The sequence below is a fragment of the Cervus elaphus genome, chromosome 3 (genome assembly GCF_910594005.1).
Source record: "Cervus elaphus chromosome 3, mCerEla1.1, whole genome shotgun sequence".
In the NCBI taxonomy this organism is placed as follows: Eukaryota; Metazoa; Chordata; class Mammalia; order Artiodactyla; family Cervidae; genus Cervus; species Cervus elaphus.
Genome location: NC_057817.1, coordinates 32,192,290 through 32,208,004, shown reverse-complemented (window position 1 = coordinate 32,208,004; position 15,715 = coordinate 32,192,290). Strand labels below are relative to the sequence as shown.

At 39.7% G+C, this 15,715-nt stretch overlaps 1 protein-coding gene across 2 annotated transcripts in view; it reads right to left on the bottom strand.

Annotated features, from left to right (window-relative positions):
- Positions 1 to 8,866, bottom strand: part of RPAP3 (RNA polymerase II associated protein 3) — a 35,215-nt gene extending 26,349 nt beyond the window's left edge. Inside the window, exons 1-4 of one of the 2 annotated variants that reach the window (XM_043886065.1) lie at positions 8,775 to 8,866; positions 4,316 to 4,499; positions 3,338 to 3,478; positions 15 to 137 (exon numbers count right to left, since the gene is read on the bottom strand). In XM_043886065.1, coding sequence (XP_043742000.1) covers positions 15 to 137; positions 3,338 to 3,478; positions 4,316 to 4,468 — 417 coding nt within the window. In that variant the 5' untranslated portion in view covers positions 4,469 to 4,499; positions 8,775 to 8,866. The remainder of the gene's footprint in view (positions 1 to 14; positions 138 to 3,337; positions 3,479 to 4,315; positions 4,500 to 8,774) is intronic. The other variant, XM_043886073.1, reaches the window with a different exon arrangement.
- Positions 8,867 to 15,715: the final 6,849 nt, after the last annotated feature.

The following is a 15,715-nucleotide window of genomic DNA, read 5'->3' as shown; positions in this document are numbered from 1 at the left end:
GACCTAGAAAGTACCTTTTCTTTTAGAGCAAGAGCCTTTTGTGAATCTACATGAATCCCATCTTCTTCTGACTCGGATTCTTGAGACACAGAATCATGGGTACTCTCTTCTTTGTCAAGTTCATCAAGGATACTATCCTGAAATCAAAAGTAGGGGACAGTGTCATAATTACATGACCATTAAAAAAAAAGATATACTGCCCTCCCAAAAAAGAACATTCAACAGAACTTAAGTTTTTACAACCTAAGGACTTAAAGGCCTAAAAATAATAATCCAAATAACCTCTCATTATTAGGAGTTAATTCAGAGAAAACAATATTCTTATTTAGAAAACCAAGACCCAAACCACTTACACAATCTGACTTTGAACTCATATAATACAGTAAACTAAGTCTACAAATCAACCCTAAATCACAAACTATTAGCAGTGAAGTATTACTGTTTTACATAAGAGAAGTTTGCAATTAACCCAAATCTATGCAACTGCATCCAAAAACAGGGAAAGGGTTTTGTCTGAAAACCTTTTTTCTTTCTGATTTTTAAACAACAAAAACTGCTTGCAGAGTACAATTAACTCCTGATTCTCACAGCAACCTATGAGGGTAGAAATAATTATCCATGTTTTTCGCTTGAAGAAATTGAGAAATAAGTCAGCAAACTCACTCAAGGTCACTCAGCTAGGAAGTGGCCAAATGAGGATCTGAACCCAAGCAGTCTGCCTCCTCCAAGGAGCTCTCAATAACTATGTTACACTGTTTATTAATGTATTCTGAAATATAGCTGACTATCAAAGAAAATACACAACAAGTTCGTCCAGCAATTTCCAATTTCTTTTGACCCAGACACTCCTTTCAGGGTAATAAATCATTTCATGGACTGCATCAGTATTTTTTTAAACTATTTTTTTAGAATGCATGCATGCATGCTCAGTTGCTTCAGCTGTGTCCAACTCTTTGCGCCCTCATAGATTGTAGCCCACCTGGCCTCTCTGTTGATGGGGATTCTCCAAGCAAGAATACTGGAGTGGGTTGCCATGCCCTCCTCCAGGGGATCTTCCCGATGCAGAGATAGAACCCAGGTCTCATGTCCCCTGCATTGGCAGGCAGGTTCTTTACCACTAGCGTCACCATATATAATAAAAGAATGATTTTTAGTAAGAATTTTTTTTTTTTTTTTTGCCATGCCATGTGGCTTGCAAAAACTCAGTTCCCCAGCCAGTAACGGAACCTGGGCCACAGCAGTGGAAGCTCAGAATCCCAGGCCACCAGGGTATGCCTGAGTAAGAAATTTTAAACCAGTGAGAATTAAAGAGTTCATTAAAGCTCATATAAACAAAAATTTTATTACATAAAATCCTTTCTGTCTTTTATAAGTTATTACTATTCTAAACAATTTATGTAAGAAAAAAACTTGATAAATTTTAAAATGAAATAAGATCTATGCTTAGTTTCATTAAATAAATGAATATTAAAAGACGGGACTGAGTGACTTTCCTTGCAGTCCAGTGACTCCACGCTTCCACTGCTGGGGTCAGGGAACTGAGATCCTGCCTGTCGCACAGCACAGCCAAAAAAATTTAAAAAACAACAAAATAAACAAAACAAAAAGATGGACTGAAATGCAGCTATGGGTTTTAGCATAAAGATTCTAGAAATAGCACCCAAAAAAAAGAAAAAAATAAGAATAGAAATACCACCAGCCTACCAATATGAAAGCCAAGACCGTCCAACCCTCCTACACTGACACGTGTAGAAAACTAACGGCAGCAGAACGCCGAGGCCACTGCTCACATCTGAACTAGCTTGGAGTGGTAAGTAAACAGCAATATCTTTTACAGATACAATAAAATGACAATGTCAAACAGTGCAGTTCAATCATGAGCGCACGGGCCACACAAAGCAGTTCAATCAATATCTGTTGAATGAATAAACCACCTCTCTGAGAAATCATCTGACACTGGGCCTTTCAGGAAAGGGCATTATAAGCACATACCAATTTATGAAAAGAATAAGGCTGCATAAGAAGGGGTAAAGTTACCAAAAAAATGAATGGTTCCGTATTTGGAAAACCATTTGGCAGTATCTTCTAATGCCAATGCATATATAAACTATGACAGAGGCACAGTACCGATGGTAAATAATTCTCCAACTACGCTGTGTCTCACGTGCAGGAGACCAGAAGCATGCAAAACCCCAGTCCAGAAAGGTGAAGCCTACCTTCCTGAGATTAAGATGGTCCTACTTTTACTGTCACACAGCCCTAACCTAAGACCAGGCACAAAGGCATTCTCTAAACCATTATTCAACAGGTCCTTCAGCCTATTAAAAAAAAAAAAAAAAGATATTGGTAGAGTCTTTCTTTTCTTCTATTATTACTGTCTCAGAATTCTAGCTGTTTAGGGGTTAGAGATGGTGAGGAGGAAGGAGGTGGGTGCAACTATGAATAGATAGCATAAAAGAGATCTTTCTGGTGATGCAATGGTGGTTACCCAAATCTACAGGTCATAAAATGCCACAGAACTATACACACATCGTACCAATGTCAATTTCCTGGTTTTGATACTGGACTACAGGTAAACAGAGCTTTCCTGGTGGCTCAGACAGTAAAGAATCTGCCAGCAATGCAGGAGACCCAGGTTCAATCCCTAGGCTGGGAAGATCCCCTAGAGAAGAAAATGGCAACCCATTCCAGTATTCTTGCCTGGAGAATTCCATGGACAGAGGAGCTCAGTGGGCTATAATCCATGGGGGTCACAAACAGTTGGACAAAACTGAGCAACTAAAATATATAGTTAAATGAGATGTAATAATTAGAGGAAACTGGGTGAAGAGTTCACTAAACCTCTATGCACTATTGCTGTTTTTTAGTTGCTAAATTGTGTCCTACTCTTTCGCAACCCCATGAATGGTAGTCCGCCAGGCTTCTCTGTCCATGGGATTTCCCAGGCAAGAATACTGGAGTGGGCTGCATTTCCTTCTCCAGGGGATCTTCCTGACTCAGGGATCAAACTCGCATCCCCTGAACTGTAGGCGGACTCATTACCACTGAGCCACCAGGGAAGCCCCTTCTACGTACTATCCACGCAAATAAAAAGAAAAAACAGGAAGAAAAGAATCCAGCTGTTTTAACCATTATTCACTGAAAGAGGGCCACAGGAGAAAAGGAAAGTTAATTGAAGAGCTATGTATTTACGTTTTTATTCCACACAAAATAGTCTATAAGAGAAAGACACAGGCCCTAAGAACTTTACATTGTTTTTCATTTAGTCCATGACTTTCAACTAACTCCAAGAAAATTTTACTCAAAGACTAAAAAGCACATAATCAGATTAACTTACCACATCAAGTTTTGCCCATGCCTCATAATCATAAGATTTTATCCTGTTTTTTGTGTTTTCATCTTTGGTTTTTTTAGATGACTCTTTAACTTTGCCTTTCTTCTTTTTCCTAAAATTCCCATTTCGAATAGGAGGTAAATTCTAGGAAGGGAAAACAACACGTTTTGAGACAGCTGTTACTTTTCTGTGTAACTAGTGATGTTTAAAACTCTCACTGAAGGATATTTTCAAGTAAAAGTAATTTTAGTTTAGTTTCCAAATGGTTAGAAATACCAATTCATTCATTTCTAATGATAAACTTATCCCTGAAAAATTTAATTCATCCTTTGACAAATACTGAACATTGTTCAGTTATAAGAAAAATATTACCCAGAAATTTTAATGATACACTTAATATGCAATCCTAAATTCAAAATTCAAAAACTGCTTGATCTTCAGCTTTAATACAATGATTTAGCAACAGTACAATGGCAAACCAAACTGCCTCCACATTACAAACAGTATGAAAAAGCTGTCCACATCTGAATGCACTGTCCTAAGAAAACTGTTTGGTTGAGTCTAGGTACTCTCTGTGTTTAGGGCAATACTGTATATTAATATATCATTAAGTGTATAATTACATATGATATATACACAAGCCTGCCTATTTTATGATGCTATTCATTTACCTTAAGAATTATCACATGGTCTTCCTCTCAGTAACTATGGACTAAGCCTAAAAATGTCCTAATATATTGACAGTTAATACAATTATTACAAAGACTTTTGGTGCTTAAGAGAAAATCCCTGGGAACCAGCAAACAGAACAAAGACTTTTAAAAGGAGAATTTTTCAAAATATTGACAGAAAGTAAATCTCTTTAATCAGCATTTCCACAAAACACTTTAAACTTTAAACACTTTAAAGTGCTTTACTTTAAAATAAATAAATGAAGAGTTTCCCTGGATGCTAAAGTTGGAATTTAATTAAGAAATTTACCTCTTCAGGAACACCATTCTGTCTTCTAAGTTCCATATCCTTTTGTTTAATATCTTTCTCCCAGTTTTCTAAATCCCTCATAAAGTCTTGTAACTCTTCTGCATTTTGTTTCACTTGCAGTTGTAATTCAATTGCTTTACTTGTTGAAGCCATTATGGCCTGCAGAGTTTTGACCGACCAATCTCTGAAAAGAATTAAATAAAATCATTTGTTTTATTCTTTTTTTTTGAAACCTAGCTAATTAATGATTTTTACCTCTTCATAAATGGCCAAGATACATGTAAAGAAAGGAACTTAAAATGATGCAGAAGAAAATATCAGTATATTATGTTTTAAATGAGTCAATCAACGTTTGCTGAATAATCAAATGTAAAATAAACAGAAAACTGTGGGCATCCATGCAATGTGAATGAAAGGCAATACGGAGGAAATTACTGAAATTAGCAAATAGCCTATGGTAGCAGATTGGCTGCACATCTCTAGAGTTTATAAATTCAACCAAATACCTCCTTTACTCCTTTTCCTTTCAACATTATTGAACTTTGGCTGGTGGCTCAGACAGTAAAGCATCTGCCTACAGTGCAGGAGACCTGGATTCGATCCCTGGGTCGGGAAGATCCCCCGGAGAAGGAAACGGCAACCCACTCCAGTATTCTTGCCTGGAAAATCCCATGGATGGGGGAGCCTGGTGGGCTACAGTCCATGGGGTCACGAAGAGTTGGACACAACTGAGTGACTTCACTTTGGCTATGTGTTAAGCCCTATATTAAGATTTAGGGATGCAAAAACAAGACAATGTCCCTTCTCAAGTGGAAAACTGACACTTTGGGCCAGATAATTCTTTGTTGTAGGTCAGCTGTCCTGTGCAATTGTAGGATGGTAGGCAGCATCCCCAGCCTCTGCTAGCTAGATGCCAGTATTACTCCTTTCCCACTGGACTATGACAACCAAAAATGTCTTCAGACATTATCAAATGTCCCCTGGGAAGCATAATAACCCCTGGTTGAGAACCACTGTGCTAGAGGTATGTACAGATGCTCCAGAACTGATCACAAAGGACAGGTATAAATCAGATGGTAGGGTGGTAGGTTTAAGCAGAGAGTCACTAGAGCTACTGCAATTTAGCCATGTTTCAAAAGGGGCCAGTCAAGTGATTTAATGTGGAGGAGTGGGCAGGCAGAATGAGGGAGTAGGAAGGAGAGGATGGAAGAGAAGGCTAAGGAGGAGGATGGGACAGATCATGAAACGCCAGGCCATGAGATGTGACCAATGATCTGAAAGCCACAGGAAACATTAAGGTGGTAAAATAAAAGGGACATGATAATTCATTAGACTGAGAAGTTGGGGAGTAGAGAAGGACTCAAAGTCTTAGATTTCTGGTTTGGGAGCCTGGTAAGATTAAGTAATACCATTTTGAGTCAGGAATCATAATTTCAAAAGGAAAAGAGGTTTCAGGATGGCAGAACAAGCGTGAAGATAGATTTTTTCAGTTTGGCATAAATTGATGTTGAGCTCTTATGAGATGTCAGGACACAGTAAGCAGTTACTGAGGCCTAGAAATGTAAATTCGGGTGTCACTAGCATAATGGCAGAAGAGATTTGGACATGTTTAATTACTGTGACAGTGTGGGGGAGGGAAGTGAAGGGGTCTACACAATATTAATATCTAGGGAACAGAGAAACAGAGGAAAACAACAGAATGGGAAAGACTAGAGATCTCTTTAAGAAAATTAGAGATACCAAGGGAACATTTCATGCAAAGATGGGCTCAATAAAAGAAAGAAATGGTATAGACCTAACAGAAGCAGAAGATATTAAGAAGAGGTGGCAAGAATGCACAGAAGAATTATACAAAAAAGATCTTCACGACCCAGATAATCACGATGGTGTGATTACTCACCTAGAGCCAGACATCCTGGAATGTGAAGTCAAGTGGGCCTTAGAAAGCATCACTACAAACAAAGCTAGTGGAGGTGATGGAATTCCAGTTGAGCTATTTCAAATCCTGAAAGATGATGCTGTGAAAGTGCTGTACTCAATATGCCAGCAAATTTGGAAAACTCAGCAGTGGCCACAGGACTGGAAAAGGTCAGTTTTCATTCCAATCCCAAAGAAAGGCAATGCCAAAGAATGCTCAAACTACTGCACAACTGCACTCATCTCACATGCTAGTAAAGTAATGCTCAAAATTCTCCAAGCCAGGCTTCAGCAATACATGAACTGTGAACTTCCAGACGTTCAAGCTGGTTTTAGAAAAGGCAGAGGAACCTGAGATCAAATTGCCAATATCCACTGGATCATCGAAAAAGCAAGAGACTTCCAGAAAAACATCTATTTCTGCTTTATTGACTATGCCAAAGCCTTTGACTGTGTGGATCACAATAAACTGTGGAAAATTCTTAAACAGATGGGAATACCAGACCATCCGACCTGTCTCTTGAGAAACCTGTATGCAGGTCAGGAAGCAACAGTTAGAACTGGACATGGACTAACAGACTGGTTCCAAGTAGGAAAGGAGTTCGTCAAGGTTGTATATTGTCACCCTGCTTATTTAACTTATATGCAGAGTACATCATGAGAAACGCTGGGCTGGAAGAAACACAAGCTGGAATCAAGACTGCCAGGAGAAATATCGATAACCTCAGATATGCAGACAACACCACCCTTATGGCAGAAAGTGAAGAGGAACTAAAAAGCCTCTTGATGAAAGTGAAGGAGAGTGAAAAAAAGTTGGCTTAAAGCTCAACATTCAGAAAACTAAGATCATGGCATCTGGTCCCATCACTTCATGGGAAATAGATGGGGAAACAGTGGAAACAGTGTCAGATTTTATTTTTGGGGGCTCCAAAATCACTGCAGATGGTGACTGCAGCCATGAAATTAAAATACGCTTACTCCTTGGAAGGAAAGTTATGACCAATCTAGATAGCATATTTAAAATCAGAGACATTACTTTGCCAACAAAGATCCGTCTAGTCAAGGCTATGGTTTTCCAGTAGTCATGTGTGGATGTGAGAGTTGGACTGTGAAGAAAGCTGAGTGCCAAAGAATTGATGCTTTTGAACTGTGGTGTTGGAGAAGACTCTTGAGAGTCTCTTGGACTGCAAAAAGATACAACGAGTCCATCCTAAAGGAGATCAGTTCTGGGTGTTCATTGGAAGGACTGATGTTGAAGCTGAAACTCCAATACTCTGGCCACCTCAAGCGAAGAGTTGACTCATTGGAAAAGACCCTAATGCTAGGAAGGATTGGGGGCAGGAGGAGAAGGGGACAACAGAGGATAAGATGGCTGGATGGCATCACCGACTCGATGGACATGGGTTTGAGTAAACTCCAGGAGTTGGTGATGGACAGGGAGGCCTGGCGTGCTGTGATTCATGGGGTCACAAAGAGTTGGACACGACTCATCGACTGAACTGAACTGAAACTGAGGAAGAAATGCCAACACTAAAAATCAGGCAGTGGCATCTCGAGAGCTTGAAGGAAAACCTGGAGTTACTGTCACAGAAGAGAATTTTCATGAGTTCAAGAAGGCCACAGAGGTCATATGTGTTAAATAAAGTACACTGTATTCAGTCATATAAAGATTATTTAGAGTTCAAATAGGCCATTTTTTAAAGGAGAGAAGTAAAATGAGCTGAGTAAGTGAGATTACATGGGGATTAGTATTTCATCTTTGATAACCTAAAATTGTTGAGGAGCTGAAAAACGAAGTTAAAGAAGATATAGGAGAGTAGATGAGTGATGAGGCAAGGTCCCCGAATATGGGGAGGTGGGGGAGGTTAAGATGGGAGAGATATTAGAGATTAGAAAAGGGATTCTCCTAAAAGATGTTTGCAACCGCAGATACGTCTTCTGACCCCTTAGCCTTGCCTCAGGAACTAAACTTAAGCTTTTTTCAGGCAGTGCACATTATGTATATCTCATTAAAAACCAAAACTAGTACAATGCTTTGCCGAGGGGCTCAAAAACGTAAATAAAAGCGCAAGTCACTGAGATACGTGGGAGGTAGAAACCTGTTCCATTTAACCCATCATCTTTCCGCTCCCACGGAACCTGCGTCCAGGCTGGCAACCAGAAACTTCCAGCGCCTGAAGGTATCACTTTCATACCCAATATGCGGCCGAGCACGGTACACCCACGACTAAGTGGGGCGGGCCCCACGCAGGTCTTCTCGGGAGAATGGATCCGCGATCCTGGACCAGCGCAAACTGCCGAAGGCCCAGAGCAGTTGGGGTCGAGGGACCGAGGACTGCCCAGATTGCTCCGGGCCAGCCCCTCCCGAAACGCGCTCCCGGGAGCGCAGCTACCTGGATACCGCCGCGACGCGCCCCCGTGCACGCCCTCGCCCTAGCCCTCTCCGCCTCACGCGGGACCATGGCAGCACCCCTTCCTCCCGCCGGGCGACCCCAAAAGCCTCCTCGCTGCTTCAGCCCGGGATAACCGCAAGCCGGCTCACCTCACCAGGCCGTTACCAGCCCCGCTCCCACTGCGTCCGGCCGGCAGCAACTCACGCCCGGCCCCGCCTTCCTGGACTTTCCCACAAGTCCTCGCGCGCTCTCGCCCCGCCCCTGGAGCCGGGACGGAGCATGCGCAGAAGGTCAGCTAGGCTGTGCCCTGCTTTCTCAGGGCAAAACTAGAGTATCGACAGCTGTGTTAAGGCAGCATCTGCGGCTTTGCCTACTTCCAGTGTAACCATACTTCACAGTAGGTAATACCAAAAATGCAAGATCATCCTGACTTGCTTTGATTCCCCAAATAATAACGCCTTGAAATATTTCCTTCGATTCTCCTCAATTTTGTGTCTAATATTTTTGCCTTGCTGTATGTAATGGTATTTTACAATCTTTGTGAGTATGATAATCATATGAGAAAGTTACCCGTTGTCTACCATGAACAGGCTATGTAAACTGGTAACTCTAGCAATTTTTTTTTGAGTTCTTACATGTGGCAAACGAGTTTTTCAGTTTGACTGCCTTGCACCTTAGAGTCTGGGTCTTTCTTGGCTGTGTGTCAGTATTAAGGTCACTCATTAGATTTGCCCTGGCCACAAAGAAAAAAAGAATATGAAACTTTTAATATTTCATGCTCCTAGTTCCTGAATGAGTGAGCTTTCACTTTAAATAGCAACTCAAATTAGAAAACAAAAATAATTTTAAAAGAAGCGAAACAACCTTTTTGTTGAAAGAAGCAAGGCTTTCCATTTGAAATAGCCCTTGATGAGGGATGGAACCCATGCCCCCTTCAGTGGAAGCTTGCAGTCCTAACCACTAGACCACTAGGGAAGTCCCAAAGCAACTATGTTTTTAAAAATTAATTCTGGCAGAGTCAACTGAGAGAGAAGGGGGACAGCTGGCTGCTCTAGTAAAACATCATAGATTCTCTCACATGTCTCTCTCTCTCTCTCTCTCTCTCTCTCTCTCTCTCTCTCAAGTAATATGATAATCAGTTGCTGGGCAAGTATAGAATCAAAGCAAGAGGACTTAGTCAAATAGTCTTGATGGCCCCCACCATCACCTAACCCTGAGGCTTCCACTGTCCTGCAAAAATCTATGCCTGAATGGCAGCCTTCCCTCTGCAAGGGAGGTTGAGGGTTTTTCTTAGCAGTCATGTGCTCATCTAAAAACTAAAAATTCAATAAATAAGGAAGAAGGAAGAGAGCATTACTGAGAGCAACCAGTACCCTTTATTAAAGGCCTTACTAAGTATTCATCGAAAGAACAGTGAATGAATAAATTAGTGCATACTGTGAGAAATCCAGGCTCACTGTAACCTGAGGAAAAGGGCTGAATTCTGAAATACTGATTCTGCCACTTACTGAAAATGTGATCTGAATGTATCTGTACATTGAGGCTTAATCTAAATAAAATGAAGATAAAAATACTACTAGAGTGAGAAAGCATATGTAATCAGCCTACTTAGCCCAATTTGGGACATGGTAAGAGATTAACAAATGTTTCCTGTCCCTCCCTCCTGCAAAGGTAAAATCCAGACCCTGGGATTGAATAACTCTCCCCTGCATCTCTCCCTGTCTCCCACTTGACTACCTGGAAGACCTCTGAAGAAGTCTCTAAGGAGCATAAGTTCCAGGTATCGGGAGATAAAGGTTAAGGTTGATAGCAAGGAGGGTAAACTGCTTATCCAAGAGCAAAATGATATCTGTATAATAAGGGATTTTTCATTGGAAGGACTGATGCTGAAGCTGAAGCTCCAGCACTTTGGCCACCTAATGCAAGGAGCCAACTCATTAGAAAAGATTCTGATGCTGGGAAAGATTGAAGGTAGCAGGAGAAGGGGATGACAGAGGATGAGATGGTTGGATGCTATCACCAACTCAATGGACCTGAGTTTGAGCAAGCTCCAGGAGATGGTGAAGGACAGGGAGGCCTGGAGTGCTGCAGTTCATGGGATCACAAAGAGTCAGACACGACTGAGCAACTGAACAACAACAATAATAAGCGCGAAAAGTAAGAATTATTAGAAGGAATAAGCATGTTATTTTATTTTGCTTGTCTCACAACAATGGTCATATTATCCCCATTTTGATAAGGACACTGACCTGAATAATTAAGGAATTTTCCCAAATAATCAGCAAATGATGGAGGCTGGTGAGTCACATCTGGGCAGTCTGACATCAGAGCTGGCCTCTGTGACCCCTGTCCTGCTGTCCCCAGTCTTGCTCATTTGATTGTGAGCGCTCCTGAGGAAGGGTAAGAGGAGGCCATGTTATCCACCTATACTCTGTAACTTACCTGAGGCACTCCTCAATACCTGGCATTTTCCTAGCATCTGTGGCCTAAATAACATGTTCACAGGTGAGAAGTCTCCTTGTGTCTCTCTGGCACTTCCTCCTCCCTCAGCTTGGTCAGCCTCTGCAACCACAAAAGCTGAATCCAGAGGCACCCTTAAGTTCCCTGTGTACATGGTCAAGGGGCTGGTCATCAGGGCCAAGAACCACCAGTCTCCATTTACCCCCTCATAGTCTGTGTGTAATGCTCCTTCCACTTTTTTTTTTAAGACTTTATTTTTTGAGAGCGGTTTTGAGCTTACAATAAAATTAAGATAAATGTACAGAAAGTCTCATGTCTACTCGAAGAAGGTAGTCTTTGCCCCTCCCCCTTTCCTTGGCTATAAAATTGTAGTCTACTTAGTCCTTGCAGCAGAGCTCCCTTGGCTGCATGCTTGCATCTCCTACAAGAATACTATATTAATAAATCTACATTTTGCCCAAAAAAATAAATAAATAAATGTACAGATATTTGCATATACTCCTTGTCCCCCAAATATGCGTAGCCCTCCCCTTTTATCAACATCACTCACCAGAATGGAAAAAAAAAATTTTTTTTAACCATGTTTGAACCTACATTGACACATCATAGTCACCCAGAATCCATAATTTAGCTAAGGGTTCACTCTTGGTGTTTGTTATACAGTAGGTTTGGACAAATGACTAACAACTATATATCTATGGTTATAATACCATACAGAGTGTTTTCACTGTCCTAAAAATCTTCTGCACTCCACATATTCATCTCTCCCCCTCAACTGCCATCCCCAATGACTGTTGATCATTTTTACTGTCTCCATAGTTTTTCCCTTTCCAGAATGTCAAATAATTGAAATATAATATGGAGTATTCTCAGTTTGGCTTCTTTCACGCAGTATTAGGAGTTTCAGATTCCTTACAGGGCTTGATAGCTCATTTCTTTCTAGCTCTGAGTTATATTCTGTGGTTGGATATACCACAATCTATTCATCTGCTGAAGGACATCTTGTTTGCTTCCAAGTTTGGGCCATGATGAATGGAACTGTTAAAAACTTCCATGCACAGGGTTTTGTGTGAGTAAAAGTTTTCAGTTCCTTTCAGAGTATAATTACCATGGAGTTCAATTGCTGGATCATATGGTAAGAATATGCTTAGTTTTGTTACAGAATTATCAAGGTATCTTCTAAAATGGCTATACTGTTTTGCATTTCCACCAACGGCTGAGAGTTCCTGTTCCTCCACATCCTCACCAGCATTTGATGTTGTCAGTGTTCCAGATTTTGACCATTGTAACAGATGTGTAATGAAAAATGGTGTGTTTTAATTTGCACTTCCCTAATGACATTTGAGGTGGAGTATCTTTTTATATGCTTATTTGCCATCTATATATCTTCTTTGGCCTGTTGATGGTTGATGTCTGTTAATGTCCCATTCTTTAATTGGTTGTTGACTTTTTGTGGAGTCTCAAGAGTTCTTTTCATGTTTTGGATAACAGTCTTTATCAAATGTGTCCTTTGCAAATATTTTCTCCCCATCTGTGACTTGTCTGCTGATTCCCCTGATATTGCCTTTCCCAAAGCAGAAGTTTTATTTTTAATTGAAGTATAGTTGATTTACAATGTTTCCAGTGATTCAGTTTCAAAGTGATTCAGTTTATATATATATATAGACACACATATATGTGTTCTTTTTCAGATTCTTTCCCTTTATAGGTTATTACAAGATATTGAATACAGTCCTCTGTGCTACACAATAGATTCTAAATTCTCAATTCATCCTTCCTTCCTCACTTCCCCCCTTGGTAACCATGTTTGTTTTCTATGTCAGACTAGAAACAGACAAAAAGAATGTGAGTCTGTTTCTTTTTTGTAAGTTAGTTCATTTGCATCTTTTTTTAGATTCCAGATGTAAGTGATAATATGATTTTTGTCACTGTCTGACTTACTTTACTTAGATTGATAGTTTTTAGGTCCATCTATGTTGCTGCAAATGTCATTATTTCATTCTTTTTTATGAGTAATATTCCTGTGTGTGTGTGTGTATCACACCTTCTTTATCCATTCATCTGTGATGGACATTTAGGTTGATTCCATGTCTGGCTATTGTAAATAATGCTAACATTGAGGTGCATCTTTTCAAATTAGAATGTTTGTCTTTTCCAGGTATATGCCCAGAAGTAGGATTGCTGAATCGTATGGTAGCTCTATTTTTAGTTTCGTAACAAACCTCCTTACTCTTCTCCATAGTGGCTGTACCAGTTTACATCTCTACCATCAGTGTAGAGGGTTTCCTTTTCTCCACACCCTTTCCAGCATTTATTATTTATTGACTTTTTGACAATGGCCTGACTGGTGTGAAGTGATACCTCATTGTGGTTTTAATTTGCATTTGTCTAATAATTAGTGATGTTAAGCATCTTTTCATGTGCCTCCTGGCCACCTAGTATGTCTTCTTTGAAGAAATGTTTATTTAGGTCTTCTACCCATGTTTTGGATTGGATTGGGGTTTTGGGGTTTTGTTGTTTTCTTTCTTTTTTTTTTTTTTTTGATGTTGAGCTGGTTTTGGTTTTGGTTTTTGGTTTTTATATTGAGCTACTTATATATTCTGGAAATTAATCCCTTGTCAGTAGCATCATTTGCAAATATTTTCCTCCCATTCTGTGGGTTGTCTTTTTGTTTTATGGTTTACTTTGCTGTGCAAAAGCATTTAAGTTTAATTAGGTCCCATTTGTTTATTGTTGCTTTTGTTTCCATTACTCTAGGAAAAGGATCTGAAGAAATATTTCTGCAGTTTATGTCAAAGAGTGTTCTTCCTATGTTTTCCTTTAGGCATTTTATAGTAGTAAGTCTTCCATTCAATACATGTTGAGTTTACTTTTTATATGGCATTAAAGAATGTTTAATACCATTCTTTTATGTGTAGCTATCCAGTTTTTCCCCAACAACACTTATTGAAGAGACTGTCTTTTCTCCATTTTATATTCTTGCCTCCTTTATCATAGATTAATTGCACAAAAATGCGTGGGTTGTTTCTGGGCTTTCTATCCTGTCCCATTGATCTATGTTTTTGTGACCTACTTTTTGCCAGTACTATACTGTTCTGAATACTATAGCCTTAGAGTATCATCTGAAGTCAAGAAGCATGTTTCCTCCAGTTCAATTCTTTTTTCTCAAGATTTTTTTGGCTATTTGGGGTCTTTTGTATTTCCATACAAATTTTAAAATGTTTTATTCCAGTTCTGTGAAAAAAATACTATTGGTAATCTGATAGGGATTGCACTGAATCTGTATGTTGTCTTGAGTAGTATGGTCATTTTAACAATACTAATTCTTCCAATCTAAGAACATGATATATCTTTCCACTCATGTTGTCTTAAACTTCTTTCATCTTACAGTTTTCAGAGTACAGGTCTTTTGTCTCCTTAGGTTAGTTTATTACTAGGTATTTTATTCTTTTTGATGTGATAGTAAATGGGATTGTTTCCTTGATTTCTCTAGTTGTTTGTTGTTTGTTTATAGAAATGCAACAGATTTTTGTGTATTAATTTTCTAAACTGAAGCTTTACCAAGTTCATTGATGAGCTCTAATAGTTTTCTAGTGGCATCTTTAGGATTTTCTATGTTGTTATATCATCTCATCTGCAAATGGTGAACAGTTTTACTTCTTCCTTCCAATTTGGATTCTTTTTATTTCCTTTTCTTCTCTGATTGCTGTAACTAGGACTTCCAAAACTATGTTAAATAAGAGTGGCAAGAATGGACATCCTTGTCTTATTCCTGATCTTAGAGGGAATGTTTTCAGCTGTTTACCACTGAGTATGATACTAGCTATGGGTTTGTAATAGATGGGCTTTTTTATGCTGAGGTATGTTCACTCTATGCCCACTTTCTGGAGAGTTTTTGTCATAAATGGATATTGAATTTTATCAAAAGATTTTTCTGCATCTATAGAGATGATCATACTGTTTTGTTTTTTAATTTACTTATTTGACTGTGCCGGATCTTAGTTGCAGCACACAAGATCTTTTGTTGTGGTATCCAAACTCTTAGTTGCAGCATGTGGGATCTAGTTGCCAGGCCAGGGATTAAACCCAGGCCCCCTGCACTGGGAGCGAGGAGTCTTAGCCACTGGACCACTAGAGAAGTCCTGATCATGCAGGTTTTAAGTTTTTATTGGTAGCTCAGACGGTAAAGCGTCTGCCTACAATGTGGGAGACCTGGGTTCAGTCCCTGGGTTGGGAAGATCTCCTGGAGAAGGAAATGGCAGCCCACTCCAGTATTCTTGCCTGAAAAATCCCATGGATGGAGGAACCTGCTAGGCTACAGTCCATGGGGTCGCAAAGAGTCTGACACGACTCAGCGACTTCACTTTCACTTTTCATTAATGAAGTATAGGTTATCAATTTTTCCTTTCATGGATTGTGCCTTTGCTGTTATATCTAAAAAGGCATTACAGGGACTTCCCTGGCAATCCAGTGGTTAAGATGCTGCACTTCCACTTGAGGGTTTACAGGTTTGATCTTTCTTTTGATTAGTATTATCATGGTATATTTTTCTCTATCCATTTTAAAGTGGATTTCCTGTAGATGACATAGTTAGGTCTCAGTTTTTGATTCACCCTGACAATCTCTGTGT